The 15951-nt window shown below is 37.3% G+C and overlaps 1 protein-coding gene across 2 annotated transcripts in view; it reads left to right on the plus strand.

Annotated features, from left to right (window-relative positions):
* Positions 1-15951, plus strand: part of LOC136879190 (sulfhydryl oxidase 1) — a 64518-nt gene that overhangs the window by 32343 nt on the left and 16224 nt on the right. The window contains exon 3 of one of the 2 annotated variants that reach the window (XM_067152963.2): positions 6948-8076. In XM_067152963.2, the coding sequence (XP_067009064.2) occupies positions 6948-8076 (1129 nt within the window). Of the gene's footprint in view, positions 1-6947; positions 9741-15951 lie in introns of those variants that run through there. The other variant, XM_067152962.2, reaches the window with a different exon arrangement.

Here is a 15951-nt window from a genome sequence, read left to right on the forward strand (position 1 = left end):
CATTACTTCATTTTTTGAAGTGACGGATCCCTTATTCTCTCTCTCTCTACCCTCTGTGGGTGGGAGACGCAGATGAAGAATACACCCACGGTATCTCCTGCCTGTCGTAAGAGGTGACTAAAAGGGGCGACCAAGGGATGACTGAATTGGAACCATGAAACTACTTGCAATTGGTACCGTCACGTGGGGTGCACCATGAGTCGCCTTTACTTGCAAGTAGTACCACTATGTTAGGTACACAATAGGTTTGTGATTAGTAGCAGCAGAGAGTGGTTCACTGTGGGTTTACAGTACCTGTGATTAGTACCACTATATGCAGAACACACCAGCTTATGTTGCCTGTGATTAGTACCATTATGTGAAAAACACCACGGGTCTGGGCGTTGCCTGTGTTTAGTACCACTACATGAGCGGCACTGTGGGTCTGCGTTGCTTGTGATTAGTACCCACTATGTGAGGAGCACCATGGGAATACCGGCACCCTTGATTACAAAACACCATTGGTTTGTGTTGCCTATGAATGGCGCCATTATGTGAGTCTACATTACTTACGATTAGTACCACTACATGAGAAATACCATGGTTCTACTTTACTAGCGATCAGTACCATTAATAATACCAATATAAATAGTCTGTCATTGGACCATTATGAGGGGCAATTGACCTAAATTTTGGATCCCTTTATAAAACAAGCATCATCGATTCAGGATTGTGCTTTGGAAGCAGCCCCTTGGTCAGTAATACTATTGTTTTAAGGTAGTTTCTGGGAAGGTGGGTTGTTTTAAGTTCATAATCATTGTTCATAGGTGTCTCTTTGAATTCTAATCTGTGGATCAATTTTGGAATTATTTTTAACTTTCAGTATTGTCAGTTGGATCCGCTGATTACTTTAAATTCATATTAATTCTTCATTATCACGTTTTGAATTCTGGTCAGTGGATGAATTTTGGACTTTCAAATTGTCATTACATTTTGTCTCATTTCGTACCATTAGGGGCCGATGACCTAGATGTTAGGCTCCTTTAAACAACAAGCATCATCATCATCTATGAGGAAGCCTGTGCAGAATTCAGAGAAATACCTTGGGTTCATTCATTATTGACTATAAATTTTACATTTTGATTTAATTTTCTTTTTGATAGAACTCCAGTATAGGACCTGCAGAATAGTTTCTAGATGGTCCACTGCATTGTAATGTATCTCATTACAGCATGGTTGTCTTTTGTTGCTAGCAATTTGATTACTGCCTACAAAGTGATGCCAACTGTTCCAGTTTCTGAAGCATTCCTTTAATGGTCTGTGCACATCTTGACTAGTGACAAAACCCATTGTTGTAAGACGTCAGGGGTGCATAGCATATAGCCTCTCGAAGGGAGTGTGCCCCTGTAGCGTGGCGGTGCTCTGTCATGTCAGATCATTTGCCTAACATCAAAGACATTGTTTAGGAGATTTTATTGTGCAGTAGTTGGAAATGAAATCTGTGTTGAATTCTGGGAGTAAAGTCATATTCCTTGAATATCAGCCAGTGGCAGTGGTACATACTTGCTGCAGGAGGTACGGAAAATGTCACTCGATTTATGATATTAGGTTATAAAAGTAAAGTAGTGTCTAGGGACAAGCATATAGGACCCTAGCTTTGGCACTGAACACTTCACTCTTCCACAAGTAATACGAGGTAAGATTTGCATAATTTACTTTCCACAGAAATGTCATTTATCTTGAAAGTCCATTAATGAAGTTTTTCCTTCTTTCTTATCTGATGGTAGGCAGACAGTTTTATTTGCTTTTTTCAGAAGTTACTTCTTAGGATTGAATCCCACTGTCGGCAGCCCTGAAGATGGTTGTCCTTGTTTTTCCATTTACAGACCAGGCACGTGCTGAGGTTGTACCTTAATTAAGGCCACGGCTGCTTCCTTCTCATTCCTAGCTCTTTCCTATACTGTCGTCGTCATAAGACCTATCTGTGTTGGTGCAACTTAAAGCCAGTTATTTTTTAAAAAATCTTAGGACATGTGGGGATTTCTCAAATGACCAATTCACTTAAGGGGGCGAAGGTTATGCCGAAAGTTTTTAGCAGCGCATAAACCATAATTCTGAGGACAATGGGATTATTTTCATTTGAAAGAGCAATGTTTTTCGACCTTGAAACATGCGCGCGCAACCCCTCCTAGCGGTAGTTCCTCCACAGCGAGGGAAGAAAGCACAGGCAGAGCTGAGTCAGATACGGTGCAAGATGGATCTGTCACGCCGTGATTTTCGAGCAATGACTTTTTATGATTATAAAAATAAATTAAGTGCCGAAGAATGCCGTTTCTTCTTTGCTGCGCATTTTTGGTGAGGCTGCCCCTTCTAGAGTCACAGTTGGAAATTGGTTTCGTGAATTTTCAAGGGGTCGGCAGTCAATTGAAGATGAACCTCGTCCCGGTCGCCCAGCAACAGCTGCGACCCAAGAAAACGATGCTGTGAGGGAAATGATCAAAGCAGATCTTACATTTTGTGACATTGAAAGGACCTTAAATATTGGGTCAAGAGCAGCAATTATTTAGGCCTTATGTGCCCGTTGGGTGCCACATTCTCTAACAGAAAGCCAAAAGAAGGAGAGAGTGGACTGGTATCATTTCATGCTAGAAAAATTTAATGGAGGGCAGTCCGAAGACATGGGTCTACCATTATGACCCTGAAACAAAGAGGAACCACCCACAAAAGTTTGACGAAGTCGGAGCTTCGGAAAGAAGATGGTGGCACTTTTTTTTTTTACGAAAATGGGGCATCTCACCTCTGTGACCTTGGACACCCGTACAGTCAATGCTGAATGGTATGTGAATGACTGTCTTCCCAAAGTCCTCACCACTTGGAGGTCACAGCACCCAAAGTCTAAAAGTGGACACCTTCTGCTGCATCACGACAATGCATCTGCACACAGGGCTGCCAGAACAGTGGACTTTTTGGAAAGGGAAAAAGTGCGAGTGTTATCTCATCCTCCCTATTCACCTGACCTAGCCCCATGTGACTTCTTTCTGTTCCCTAAGACCAAGGAAAAAATACGCGGGCAGCGGTTTTCGTCAGATGAAGAGGCCATTGCAGCGTACGGGAGTGTAGTAAGTGACATCCCGAAAGAAGCTTGGACTGAAACGTTTTCTAAGTGGTTTCAGAGAATGGAAAAATGTATACGTGCTAATGGAGAGTATTTTGAAAAGTTGTAATTGTTGTTTTGCAAATAATTTTTTTTCCTCACACTCTGCTAAAAACTTTCAGCATAGCCCTCGTACAAGAATGTTCTACCTCATCATGCCATAAGTTTTATACCTAGTTTATGGAGTTAGATATATGGTGGCTGGCACACCTGCAGTGGTATTTACAACAAAGCAAACATTATCATCCGAGCTCTTGGGATGAAGAGAGTTGAGATAGATTGCTGCACGCTTGATATGGGGTGGAGAATGGGAGAGAAACATGTTGGTTTGATCACTTGATAAGAGTGTAACAAGACTCCATTAGAGATTTCTTACTTGTTAAGACTGCTGTAAATAACTAGCAAATATGTGTTTTGAAACTTTCAATGATACAGTGGGACTTCTGTCAACAGTGCTGGAAGTGCTTTACCATCAAAGTCGTCACTGAGAGAATTCAAAGAAATCCGCTCCATAAGCAAAAAAATCACTGCTCGGGGAATGAGAAACCTACCACAAACACTGTCATGCGTCATTAGGCTTCGGGGTGAAGATGCCTGGGATAGTGACTCTTAGTAGCTTTAAGTTAGATAAAGAGTCGAGAAACTGTTGACAAATGGCAGTCACCACTATATTCTCTTCATGGGCAAAAATGTTTTCACCATGGAAGAAAACTGAACTGCTAGAATGATTGAGTGTATACTTACAGCTTCTGGGAAGCTGCTGTCAACTTCTCAAAATGGGAAGAAGTTACCACCCAGGCTCAGTGATGGTTTGGTGGTGAGTGTCATGTGAGGACGACACATCATTGCATTTCTACAAAAGTGGAGTGAAGACAATTGTCACCAACTATCAATGCAACATTCTGGAAAGGGTTATGAAGCCCCTAGCCCCACCTTGTTCTCAGGTACCGGTAAGCTCTGGATATTCCAGCAGGTCTCACAAGGAGACCATGCCAAAGTATTCTGCGGATTTGATCCATTTTCAATATATATGCAGGCCATGGCGAGAACCTTTACCGGTTCATATTGCAAGGAACAACGCCTGCCTAATTCCGAGAAAATGGAATTTGAATACTGTATTTTGAGAGTGCTTTAAGCACGCGACACATTCTCAAAATGAACGCACAGTGCACTGAGCAAACTTCATGCTTCACAAGCTTGAGATCCACAGATTGACTCTCCTCCATAAATGTTTTTTTTTTTTTTTTTTTTTAACTTTCAATTTTTACGTTAATTTCATTACAATAATATTAAAGGTACGTACAGTGATATATATTTAACAGTATTGGTTCACTAGTGTCCGTATTGTCATCTGCTTCTCTCTGAGAAAATCAGATGTTATGTATTGAAAATGTGAGTATCTTATTGTTAAAATGTTCATTGTTTTGAGAACTACTTAAGTACAAGTGATGATAATGATTTGGTATAACAATAGAATAACCAGCATTTGAGCAGTTTTTGTTTTATGTTTGGGTAAAGGATTGTGACCAAAGCATCCACAGAATCATTTCAGATGTCTTCGTCATTATATTTGATGTCTATCATTTATAGTAGAGTACCTTGGACCTATAAAAAGTAGCAAATCAGGCGAGTTGACCATGCAGTTAGGGGCGCGCAGCTGTGAGCTTGCATCCAGGAGATAGTGGGTTTGAACCCCTCTGTCGGCAGCTCTGAAGATGATTTTCCCTGGTGTCCCATTTTCACACCAGGCATCTTAATTAAGGCCACGGCCGCTTCCATCCCATTTCTAGGCCTTTCCTGTCCCATCGTTGCCATAAGACCTATATGTGTCGGTGCGACGTAAAGCAAATAGAAAAAAAATAATAATAATAACATGGAGACAAGACTCAATCCATGGATCACAAATATGTGAAGCTGGCAGCTTGCTCATTGGGCTGTGCGTTTGTTGTGGGCATGTGTTGCGCGTTGGAGTGGTCTTGTGAAGCACACTCGATATATTCAAATGTTATTTTCTTGAACTTGCAATGAACAAGTGAAAGTTTTCACCATAGTCTGCACGTATATTGGAAATGGGTGAAATCGGTGAGGACATGTTGGCAAGGTCTCATGTCAGCACAATGCTAGCTGGAGCAGAATGTGCCCAGATTCAACACCGCATGTCCAAGCTCTTCTGGCCACTAGGACCCACTGTACGGGAGGCCAGGCTGTGCCTGTCACAAGTCAGGATAAAAAGGATTAACGCCTCTTTAAAATATCTTGGTCCACCTGACCTGGTTGGTAGCACCTTGTAAGAGCCCCCTGCCAGGGTTATAGTGAAGTCCTTAACTGTAACTTTGGTGGTAGAGACCTTTGAAAGGGTGGTGAGGTATTCCAGTACTCAATATGCTGTCTTGTGGATGAAGTAGAAAATTTCTCTATTTTTGAAAAAGTTTCTCTACTTTTGGTTCAGTAAATTTGCAGCTTAGAAATAAAAAAAATAACTGTACAGCCTCGGCTGCTGTGTGCAAGCATTTTAATTTGACGCCATCTGCCTGCTTACTCGTCAATTTCAGCGTTCCATTTTACTCTAGGCCTACTAGATGGAAGAGTAAACTTAATCTCTCTTGGGAGTCTATGGCTGAGTTTCAATTAATTTTATTGAGTAAACATCAAATGTGTCACCAGAGATCTTTTATATGCCGATATTGTATGACACGGAGTGCCGAATGGACATTTTTTCCATTTTTTCCGCCCTTCAAATATCTCTGCCGGATTTGAACCCGCTATCTTGTGATCTGGAGGCAGACAGGCTGACACTCTACTTCTCATCCACAGAGGAAGCTAGCTTAGAAATAAATTTGGATGAGACAAGACTTTCAAATCGGTATTTCTAATGAAATAATACCAGGTCATATGATAGGGTATGGAATCCCATAGCCCCATAATATGGTATTAAATTTATTATAATAAATAGCATTAATACTGTTCTTAACTATATTAATTGAATTTTGACTTAACAAAATTTTTTGAAGTAACACTATACTGTTGATTGATCTAAATACAATTATTAGTAGGCATGTTGACAATTTCCATACACAAGAAGCATTCAAAATAAAATTATCAGTTTGTAAACTCATTTTGTAAATATAAGTTTGTTGGTCTCAACACACAGCTTAAATTGAAATTAATGTAGAGAAAATTACTGGTAGGTGAAAATTCTGATTTTTTTTTTTTTTTTTTAAATTCTGATTTACTTGTTTTAAAAAAATCTTATCACATCACTTAACCAACCCTGGTTCTGGATCTGTAGAAGTGACATTTACATTTACTGGACAATAGGAAGATAAGAACTTACTGGTAAGAACTGGAATGGGTGCTCAACATCTCCCCAACATGAGCGAACTACTGTTTGTGGTATTTCTATTCAGAATACAGAATTTTCAACATAATTTGTTTGTACTCTCCATGCTTTCTTGAATATGTGAATAATAGCATACCATTAACTTTTTGCTTTGGTGAAGGATCAGGAAAAAGTTCACTGATTGTCTCAGGACTCCTTACTCTTTGTTTGTAAATACAGTATCTTAATAAACAAGTGGTGTATGTTGGGCGACTATGGTACAGCAGAATTGGTCATTTCACTGACTTAATCAAGAGTTATTGGTGGTGTCCTTTTCTCTTCCGCCCATCTCTAACATAATTAATCTCAAGTGTCAGACTAACACACTGTAATGAAAGGCTGGTGAGAAAAGAAGTCCTTTAATTTTAAGGTAAATTTAATATGTAGGTTGTTGGTGGATGTAGGATTATTAATGTTGTTCCTTTTTTGTTTCAGGAGTAATGATGTGCAGAATTTATGGAAATATGCTCCCGATTCAGTTCAGTTCACCATTCTGATTTTTGAAGACACTGATTCTGATGTTGCAACCCAAGTTATTTTAGATCTTAATCATGTTAAAGATGTTCAAATTAGGACTGTGTTAAATCAGAATGAAGCCCTTGTCAAATTAATTGGTGTCTTAAAATTTCCATCAATAGTAGTTCTACAGCGAGATCTCGCTGTAAATCATCTGAAGATTATAGAAAACTCTCGAGAAGCATTCCGTGAGGCAATAAAATCATTTCTGAAATCTAGAAATATTATTGTTGCTGAAGATGATATAAATGATTTTAAGAAGCCTGTTTTAAATGAACCAGCAGAAATGCAAGGTGTTGGAGTGAGACACCTGGATGATGTTGTTTATCAAGTAGATTTAGAAAATACAATCCAGTACTCTTTAAAGAATGAAATACCTATTCATAAACTTATAACTGGTGATGCTCTTCAAGCTCTTAAAAATTACCTGAATGTTTTAGCAAAATACTTCCCTTTTGGAGAAACAGGAGTAAAATTTCTTAAAAAGCTTCATGAAAAGGTTGAAGATATTTTTGAAATTAAAGGAGAACAGTTTTACAAGTATGTAGAACAGTTTGAATCAGAATTGAAACCAGTTTTCATGAGCACTGATGGGTGGATTGGATGTAAAGGTAGTAGACCTCGTTATCGTGGATATCCATGTGGCCTGTGGACTACCTTTCACATGCTTACTACAAATGCTGTGATTGAGGAAGGACATAAAAAAACATTTGATCGTTTGGAAGTTTTAAATGCCGTATTAGGATATGTGACTTACTTCTTTGGTTGTCATGACTGTTCACAACACTTTCAAGAAATGGCACGGAAATCTATGTATGCAAATGTTACTGGGCCTGATGAAAGTATTCTCTGGCTATGGAGTGCTCATAATCAAGCCAATAAACGTTTAGCTGGGGATATGACAGAAGATCCACAGCATCCTAAAGTCCAATTTCCAACTAGAGAGAGTTGTCCAGCCTGTAGAAGCTCTGATGGTAGATGGGTGAAGAAACAAGTCCTGATCTTTCTGAAACAGATGTATAGTAAAAAGAATATCAGTCATATGAAGGTTAGTAATGATGATCTTCCAGAAATTCCTGTACCTGAACCTCATGCTTCCGATGTTTCGGTTGTCACAGTCCAGAAAAAGCGGTTAGGTTGGAATTTTAATATATTTGACATAAGTCTTTGTGTAGTCCTCTACTTTTGTTCAGCAGTTATATTAATTTTAGTTTTTGTTAAATTTATTGTAAGGAAACGATATAGAAAGAAAATGTATATTCACGATATTCTGGGAAAAGTTTAATGGGATGAAGAAAAACTTTCTGTTCACTAAAGGTATATTTACTGTGTTACTAATCCTTGATTAGCAATGGTGATATTCTAGACTTGAGAACCAATCAATCATTTTATTATAATCTCTGGTTGTATGTTGGTGTTTGGGATTGTGTGGTTGTATTTATGTGTGTATTTGGTAAGCCATGCACTTGTGCTTGGATGACATTCTGTGATTTTTATTCAATTTTACCATATATTAAGGAAGAATTGCTGAATTTTGTAGCAACAGGGGACTTCTTGACAGAATTACTTGATAGATTGGCTATTATGTCTCTTGTTTTATATTACTTGGAATTGGAATCACTTGTCCAGTTAGCAGTAACATTCCCATGCAACTCTTAATTCATTTTAAAGTTAAAAATTGAGATAGTCAACTAATGACAGCCCTTAAGACTTTGTTGGTCTTCATCTCAGTGTATTGGAGAGAGTGGATCTCAGTATTACAACTATCAAACACTGGGAATTAGGAGATGTAACTTGAAAATTGTAAATCTTCTCATACAGGTTGAGGTCTTGTCATGCAAATAGATTTATAGCCCATTGAATTGAACCGATGACAACACAAAACATATGAATGATGGTTTCGTCTTGCTGTTAATTTCTGCAGCATTTACAATTTATTTTAATACAGATTTCTTTTCAGGGAATTGTAATTTCAGATAAACAGTTCACAAGTCTTGTAATGCACATTCAAGAAAGCATAATGTTGGCTTCCAGTGCTTGAGATGCTTTTCTCCACTTCTGGAAAGTTGGTGTGATTGTTCATACAGCAAGTCAACCTAAAACTTGTGTTCGATGAAAAGCATCCCTGCAACATTCTTTGCTAATCTTTCCTCTCCTTTTCCAAGGAGTGTATTGTCTTCACATTTACATCTGTTAACTATGCTGTATTATCCTGGTATCATGAGTGAGGGAGTGTTTTATGATTAGCATTTTATGGGCTTAACTTCATGATTAATAAATGGCAGTTAACAAAAAAATGTTTGGACAAGACTGACAAAGATCTAGTGTTGTTTTAAGGAGTAAAATGGTGGAATTATCAGCCCCAAGGAAGACAGTATAGAGTATTGTGTGTTATCTGAGGGAAAATATGTTGAATTCTCTTGCAATTGCACCAGAGTGAGTGGTTCTGGTGGTAGAGCACTGGCTTTGCCAGTCCCAGTTGGCAGGTTTGATTGCAGCTCTGTCCTGTGGCATTTAAAGGCGCTCAAATACTCCAGCCTTGTGTTGGTAGCTTTATTGGCACGTAAAGGAATTCCTGCTGGACAAAGGAGGTAGTTAGTGGAACATTAAAACCTGTAACAGAGTTATTCTTACAATTGTCATCTATGTAAGCCACTGGAAATACAGGAATGACATTACCTACTCTAACCATAAATACAATTTTGAATGTTAATATCATACCCCTTTTCATCTGAAAAAGAGAGTATGTTTTTCTTGATTCATCTCACTTCATACCCAACCCCATTGAGAAACAGGACAAGAGTTTTACTTACTTACATACATACCAGGCTTTTTTTTTTTCTCTGGAAACAAGATAACAGATACTCATTCGACTCATCCCAAACAAAACATAGAGTACTGGAGTCGCAGGCTACAGTTGCAATAACACATCAAAGGTTTTTTGGCGACTGAAGGATGGGAAAGGGAAGATTGGGAAGGTAGCAGCCTTATCCCTGTTCTTAACAGCCCCAGCATTTGCTTGGTGTGAAAATGGGAAAGCACCAAGAACCATCTTCAGATATGGTGACGGCAGGGTTCAAACCCACTATCTCCCGAATGCAAACACATCTGCGTGACCCACACAACTAACTCGCTTGGTGGCTACAATTTCTGTGTTGTCATATAGTCATATTATACTACCAGGTAGCCAGTTACAGTAAATTAGTTCAAAATATTTTAAAACACGTAGTGTTCCATATTTTCTAACCCAATGTACAGGGCAAAACACAATTTAACCTAATCTTTACTTAACTTTCAGATTTCAACATAGGTAACTAAAATATTCATAAAAATGAATACATGACATTAGGACCTTTTACATTACAATAACTTCCAAATTGGACCTGTGATGCTGGTGCTGCTATCTTCGCGTGAACGTTCTTTGCTCTTTTTGTCTGTCACAAGATGTCTTCCTTTCATGTACCAGGAGTTGACATATGGTAGAGGTTGAAAATGTCATAGAGGAGGAAGATCTACCAATGTGGTAAATATCAGTGAACTCACAGTTTATTTGTAAGAAGCTATGTTCACATTCAGAGGGGTAGAAGTGAGAATGCTGTTGATGGTGTTTACAAGTGGTGGTAGTAGTGACACTGGTATTTTCTTCTCAACAAGGAATTCATAATAACCTTTTAGAACTTGTCTATCTTGAATCCTTAATTGCCTATACAAATTTTTTACTTCAATTTCACCAAAAATGACATTCTTCTGAACATTATCTGGCCAACATTCAGGATACAGTACTTGTTCATTCTGGTATTTGTGTGTCTTCTTTTGTTAACAGACAATTTTCCATCCATCGTCTTAAGCTGTCATAGAACATTTCAGGATCAAGAGGGCTTTTTTACATTGGCAGCTCAACTATTTTTCTCTCTTCTCGAGGGTAACACCCTTGAATTTAACATTCTCAGCTGCACTTTGAGCTTCACGACAGCAAGACCCACTATTAAATTTCCTACCTTCAAACAGAAGGATCTGCCTGGATATTACTTTATGAGCCTTGTAAAGAATCATATTGTGTGCTTGTAGTTCAATGCTGAATTGTGACAACTCCTGAAGAGTTGTTGACAGTCAACATTCATTTTTTTTACATACCTCTTTCACTCTTATCCCTGTTCTAAACCTGTTTTGCTCTTTCAAAATGTGCCACAAGTAATCTGTAGTTTTAAAAATCTGTAGAAACACTACTGTAACATGAAGCTACCCAACAAGTATTCAGAAATCAGTTGCTGCTCCAGATCATTAGAAATATTTCTCAATTCTCTGGCAGTTTTAGGTGACTGGTGATAAAATGTATAAAGTTTGTCAAGAAATGACATAAAATGATTCACTTGTGATGAGAAGTTGTTTGTAACTACATCTCCAACAGAGTGGAAGAGTTCAGGTCTATGGTTTGCTCAGTGCCAGAATAAGAGATATGGATATTGATCTCTAATCAAAGTCGTTACACCTTTTCTTTTCCCTAACATCATAACAGCTCCATCAAATGCTATTGCAATAAGGTTTTTTTTTATTTTTCAAAGTTCTTCAGAGAAGCCCAATTTATTAAAATCCTTAATCAAACATTAAAAAATAACCTCGGAGAAATACATTTTACAACTCAACAATATCAATAAATAGATTTGTATATTCATGCGCATCAGGAAGCATTGACCTTACATATATTATTAAAGATGATAATTGGCCAACAGTAGTGCTCTTGTCAATTAAAAATGAAATCTTGGAATTAGATTAAGTTATTTTCTTCATTAGGGTTTTCTTAATTTCAGCTCCAGTATGCTGAACTGTGTTCATACAAGCATTGGTCGAATAAAGAATTAGGCCCTTGTTGGTACCATTCACTTCTTGGAGATCAATTTCAGATTCCAAATCATTGAACACCTGATTTCTTTTGGGCAATTTTGTAGGCTGTTCAGAAGATTTTGGACGTTATCTCTCTGTTATGTTCAAAAGCTTCAGTAAAAGAGACCTTCAACTTTTTTCTTTTGCAACAGTTAATATGTTAGTGGCAGTCTTGTGAGTGGAACTAATTTTATGATCATGGATTTTTTTTTGTAAAGAAGCCATTTTAATTTTTTTAAATTTTCACCAAAAGAAGTAATCTGAACATATTTAGCCCATAGCTTAGAAATACTCATACCTTATTTGTTTCTGTACGGGCCCTAATTGATTATTTCTTGACATATTTTACAGCCAAGATTTTTATTTTTCATGATTAACCAGTCATGTTTTCCCCTCAAAAATCAGTTTTTTGTTGCGAAATCCAACACACTAAGATTTTCAATCGCAACTGCATGTTCGTTAGTCACAACCGTCTGTTCAGCTTTTACAGATTCCATCGCAGCATTTTCCCCAAACTTGTTTTCAGCTCACTGCATTCACTCTATTCACTCAGAAAGATTCAAACCTTCTGGAGCAGAAGAGAAGAACAGTGTTTTTTGACTTCATTGCACTTGATAAAGACCATAGTAAACAAACCAATTCACATATAGAATGCAGAACAGATGCAAACACAGCACACAAAGCAACAAAGTTAGGTAAACAGGAAGTGAAGTCACTTGAAGGAAGTTCCTATATTTTAAGCAGCAAGCATGTGCAGTTGAAAGAGTAGTGCTATTGAACTGGATCCATATCATATACTTTGATAGAGTCAATATCTGTAGATGAGAGTTAATCTATCAACGTAATTCAACTTCAAGCAATGATGGCACCACGTAAATGGAGACACGCTTTTAAATAATCAATCGAAATCTTCACCACAATTTTTACAATCTAAAGTTTACTGGTACGCGTACCAGAGCGTACTGACAGAATAAATCCTGCATACATATACATACCCGGTCTAGAAAGCCAAGAATAACTGTCGAGAGGATTCGTCGTGCTGATCACACGACACCTTGTAATCTGTAGGCCTTCGGACGGAGCAGCAGTCGCTTGGTAGTCCAAGGCCCTTCAGGGCTGTAGTGCCATGGGGTTAGTTATACATACTGAAGGAAGGGGCCAGAATCCTTCAAGAAATGAGATGATCATTTACATACTGAAAAACACCAGATAGTTTATTTTGACCATTTACCCTTTGCAAATATATTTTCAAGAAGCGGCAGTGCGCCAGCCTCTCACCGTTGGATACTGTGGTTCAAATCCCGGTCACTCCATGTGAGATTTGTGCTGGACAAAGCGGAGGCGGGACAGGTTTTCTCCGGGTACTCTGGTTTTCCCTGTCATCTGTCATTCCAGCGACACACTCTCAATATCATTTAATTTCATCTGCCAGTCATTAATATTGTCCCAGAGGAGTGCGACAGGGTTTGGCAGCTGGCACAATTCCTGTCCTTGCTGTTAGATGGAGGCTTCATTCCATTCCTGACCTGGTCAAATGACTGGAAACAGGTTGTGGATTTTCATTTTCAAATATATTTTCAAGTATTTCACTGAGACTAGGACACACTGTTGCATCATGGAAGGATAGCTACAGAATTGTTAAGACTGAGTATTTTTTTTGTTTTTAATTTCCCACTGTGTTGGTGTGCAAGGAAGAACCTCTGTGTGAGGAGCAAGAACATATTGACATCCTTAACATTACAGCTGTCATACAAGTGCAGTACTCTCTATAACACCAGCGCATTTCAACTCAATGAATTTGAAGACTAAGATCCCAAAGAGAATTGGTTTCAAATATTCCAATCTTATCCATCACTTAACTGGTTATTAATTTAAAATTTCTAGCATTTGTAGATTTCAGGAGCCAAGATAAATTCAGACAAACAAACAAACAAACAAACAAACAAACAAACAAACAAGGGCTGCCAACAGTGGGCTTTGAATCTACTATCTCCCGAATACTAGCTCACAGCTGCTTGACCCAAACCATGTAACCAACTTCCTCAGTTGAGGCCTGAGTAAATTCAGACCTACCACCTTAAGGGAACTGTAAATTTTGGTGGAATAGATTTGTTGCAGATGCAAATAGCTGTGCTTGCATTATAGTAATGTGATCTTTTGTTTTATTATGATTTGTTGCATCTGATCAGAATTCCTTTAGACCTGTACCCAAAAATGTAATGTTCACATAGTTAGCAATTACTTAAGTATGCATGGCCTTTTACATGACCTTTGTTTGTTTGAATTTATCTTGGCTCCTAAAATCTACAAATGTCAGAAATTTTAAATTAATAACCAGTTAAGTGATGGACTAGATATGAAAGCTCTAATATGTGCCAAAATATGAAATCATACCTGCTGGCAAGAAATGGGAAGTCTCAACGAAATCTCTCGTGCTTCTACTTTGTCTTGCACATATTCCATTTACTGTATTTACTGTTTTTACTGGAATGATTTCTGTTACTTTTGAGATGGTGTAATGCCATTGGAGTCATGGTAATCTTATACTGTACTCAATTATGTGAATTATTGTTGATCATGAGAATGAAAAATGTGTCGGTAATGCATTCATATTTTGCTTTGAGGGATGGTTTTAGTTTTTAACTTTACACAGGTTGTAGAGAAAGAGAGGAGATATTATCAAGCATGAAATAAATTTTTTCAAAATTAAATGTTCTAAATTTAAACCTCTTGGCTAATTCATCATATTGATATGCAGATAGGATTCCTTTGAAGTTTATTTTCACTTCATAGCTATATGTTAAGGATGTGCTGGTGTACATCTACAAGTAGTATAGGTCTTAGAAAAAATTGTCTGTATGATAAACAGATCTCTCTGCAAAAAACTTTGTAAATACAATTTTTTGTATGTTGTGGAAGAGACTTTTAAAATTTAATTTTCTGGTTAGATTTTTACAGCAATTAAGTGAAAGCATACATTTTAGGGTTTATAGAAGTCTTTTAAAAATTTTACATTCTCTCAAAAGTAATTAAATACCATACACGCAGACAGAATTTTATATTCTCAAAAGTAATGAAATACTTGTGGAATTTTATCTTAAATACTACTGTCTTGCAAACAAGCATAATTCATGAGACTGGTAATCCAAAAGATTTTGTGCTCAGATCTTGTGATCACATTTTTTTTAAAAATATTTCAAATTCCCTGTTCTTCAGAATGTTATCAGTTGATGTGCATCTACTTTTAAACTAAAATATTATGGCTTACTTTGTGTTGCTCATTTGCCTGACAGTTATTCTTCAAGAACATGCAGTGTAACTTCACATATTTTTTGGTTAAGATATTTGTGCTCTTGTCTGTTGTAAATTACTGTAATGTAAGATGAAAAATGTTCTCTTTGAGGAAATATAGTATCACTAAAATTAAAAACAGAGAAGCAAATTAGTCAGCTATTTGATGCAAAGTTGACTTGATAATATTGTAATACGGTAGAATTTGGTTATAACAACATCCAAGGGACCTGATAAATTATGTTGTTATTAACGAGTGTTGTTTTAACCAAGATTTATGTTTTCAGTTGAGTATATGTATGTGCAGTCCCATTTCCTGATACGAAGTTGGGGATAAGGTAGATGAAATTTATGGCATGTTTGAATCTCCTTTCAAATTCCCTGTTCTTCAGAACGTTAAGTTTGTCGAGTCAGTTAATGTGCGTCTGCTTTTAAACTAAAAGGCTTACTTTTAAAACATAGTATCCATGTCATAATTCACTAACTAAAATATAAAATTGTATGAGTGAGGTGGAAAAATGATAAAGATAATGTAACTAGGCTTTGTTAAATTGTACATATTTGCTTTTAAGCCTGACATTGAAGTGCAAAACTGAAATGCGTACAGTACAAAATACAGTATTGAATTTCTTAGCTTGTAGAATGCTTATTATTATTATTATTATTATTATTATTATTATTTATTTTCCACTAATTGTAGTTACAATTTAGGGATGGTGAATGGAGAAAGGGCATAGCCCCATATACACAA

The sequence above is a fragment of the Anabrus simplex genome, chromosome 8 (genome assembly GCF_040414725.1).
Source record: "Anabrus simplex isolate iqAnaSimp1 chromosome 8, ASM4041472v1, whole genome shotgun sequence".
NCBI classification, from domain to species: Eukaryota; Metazoa; Arthropoda; class Insecta; order Orthoptera; family Tettigoniidae; genus Anabrus; species Anabrus simplex.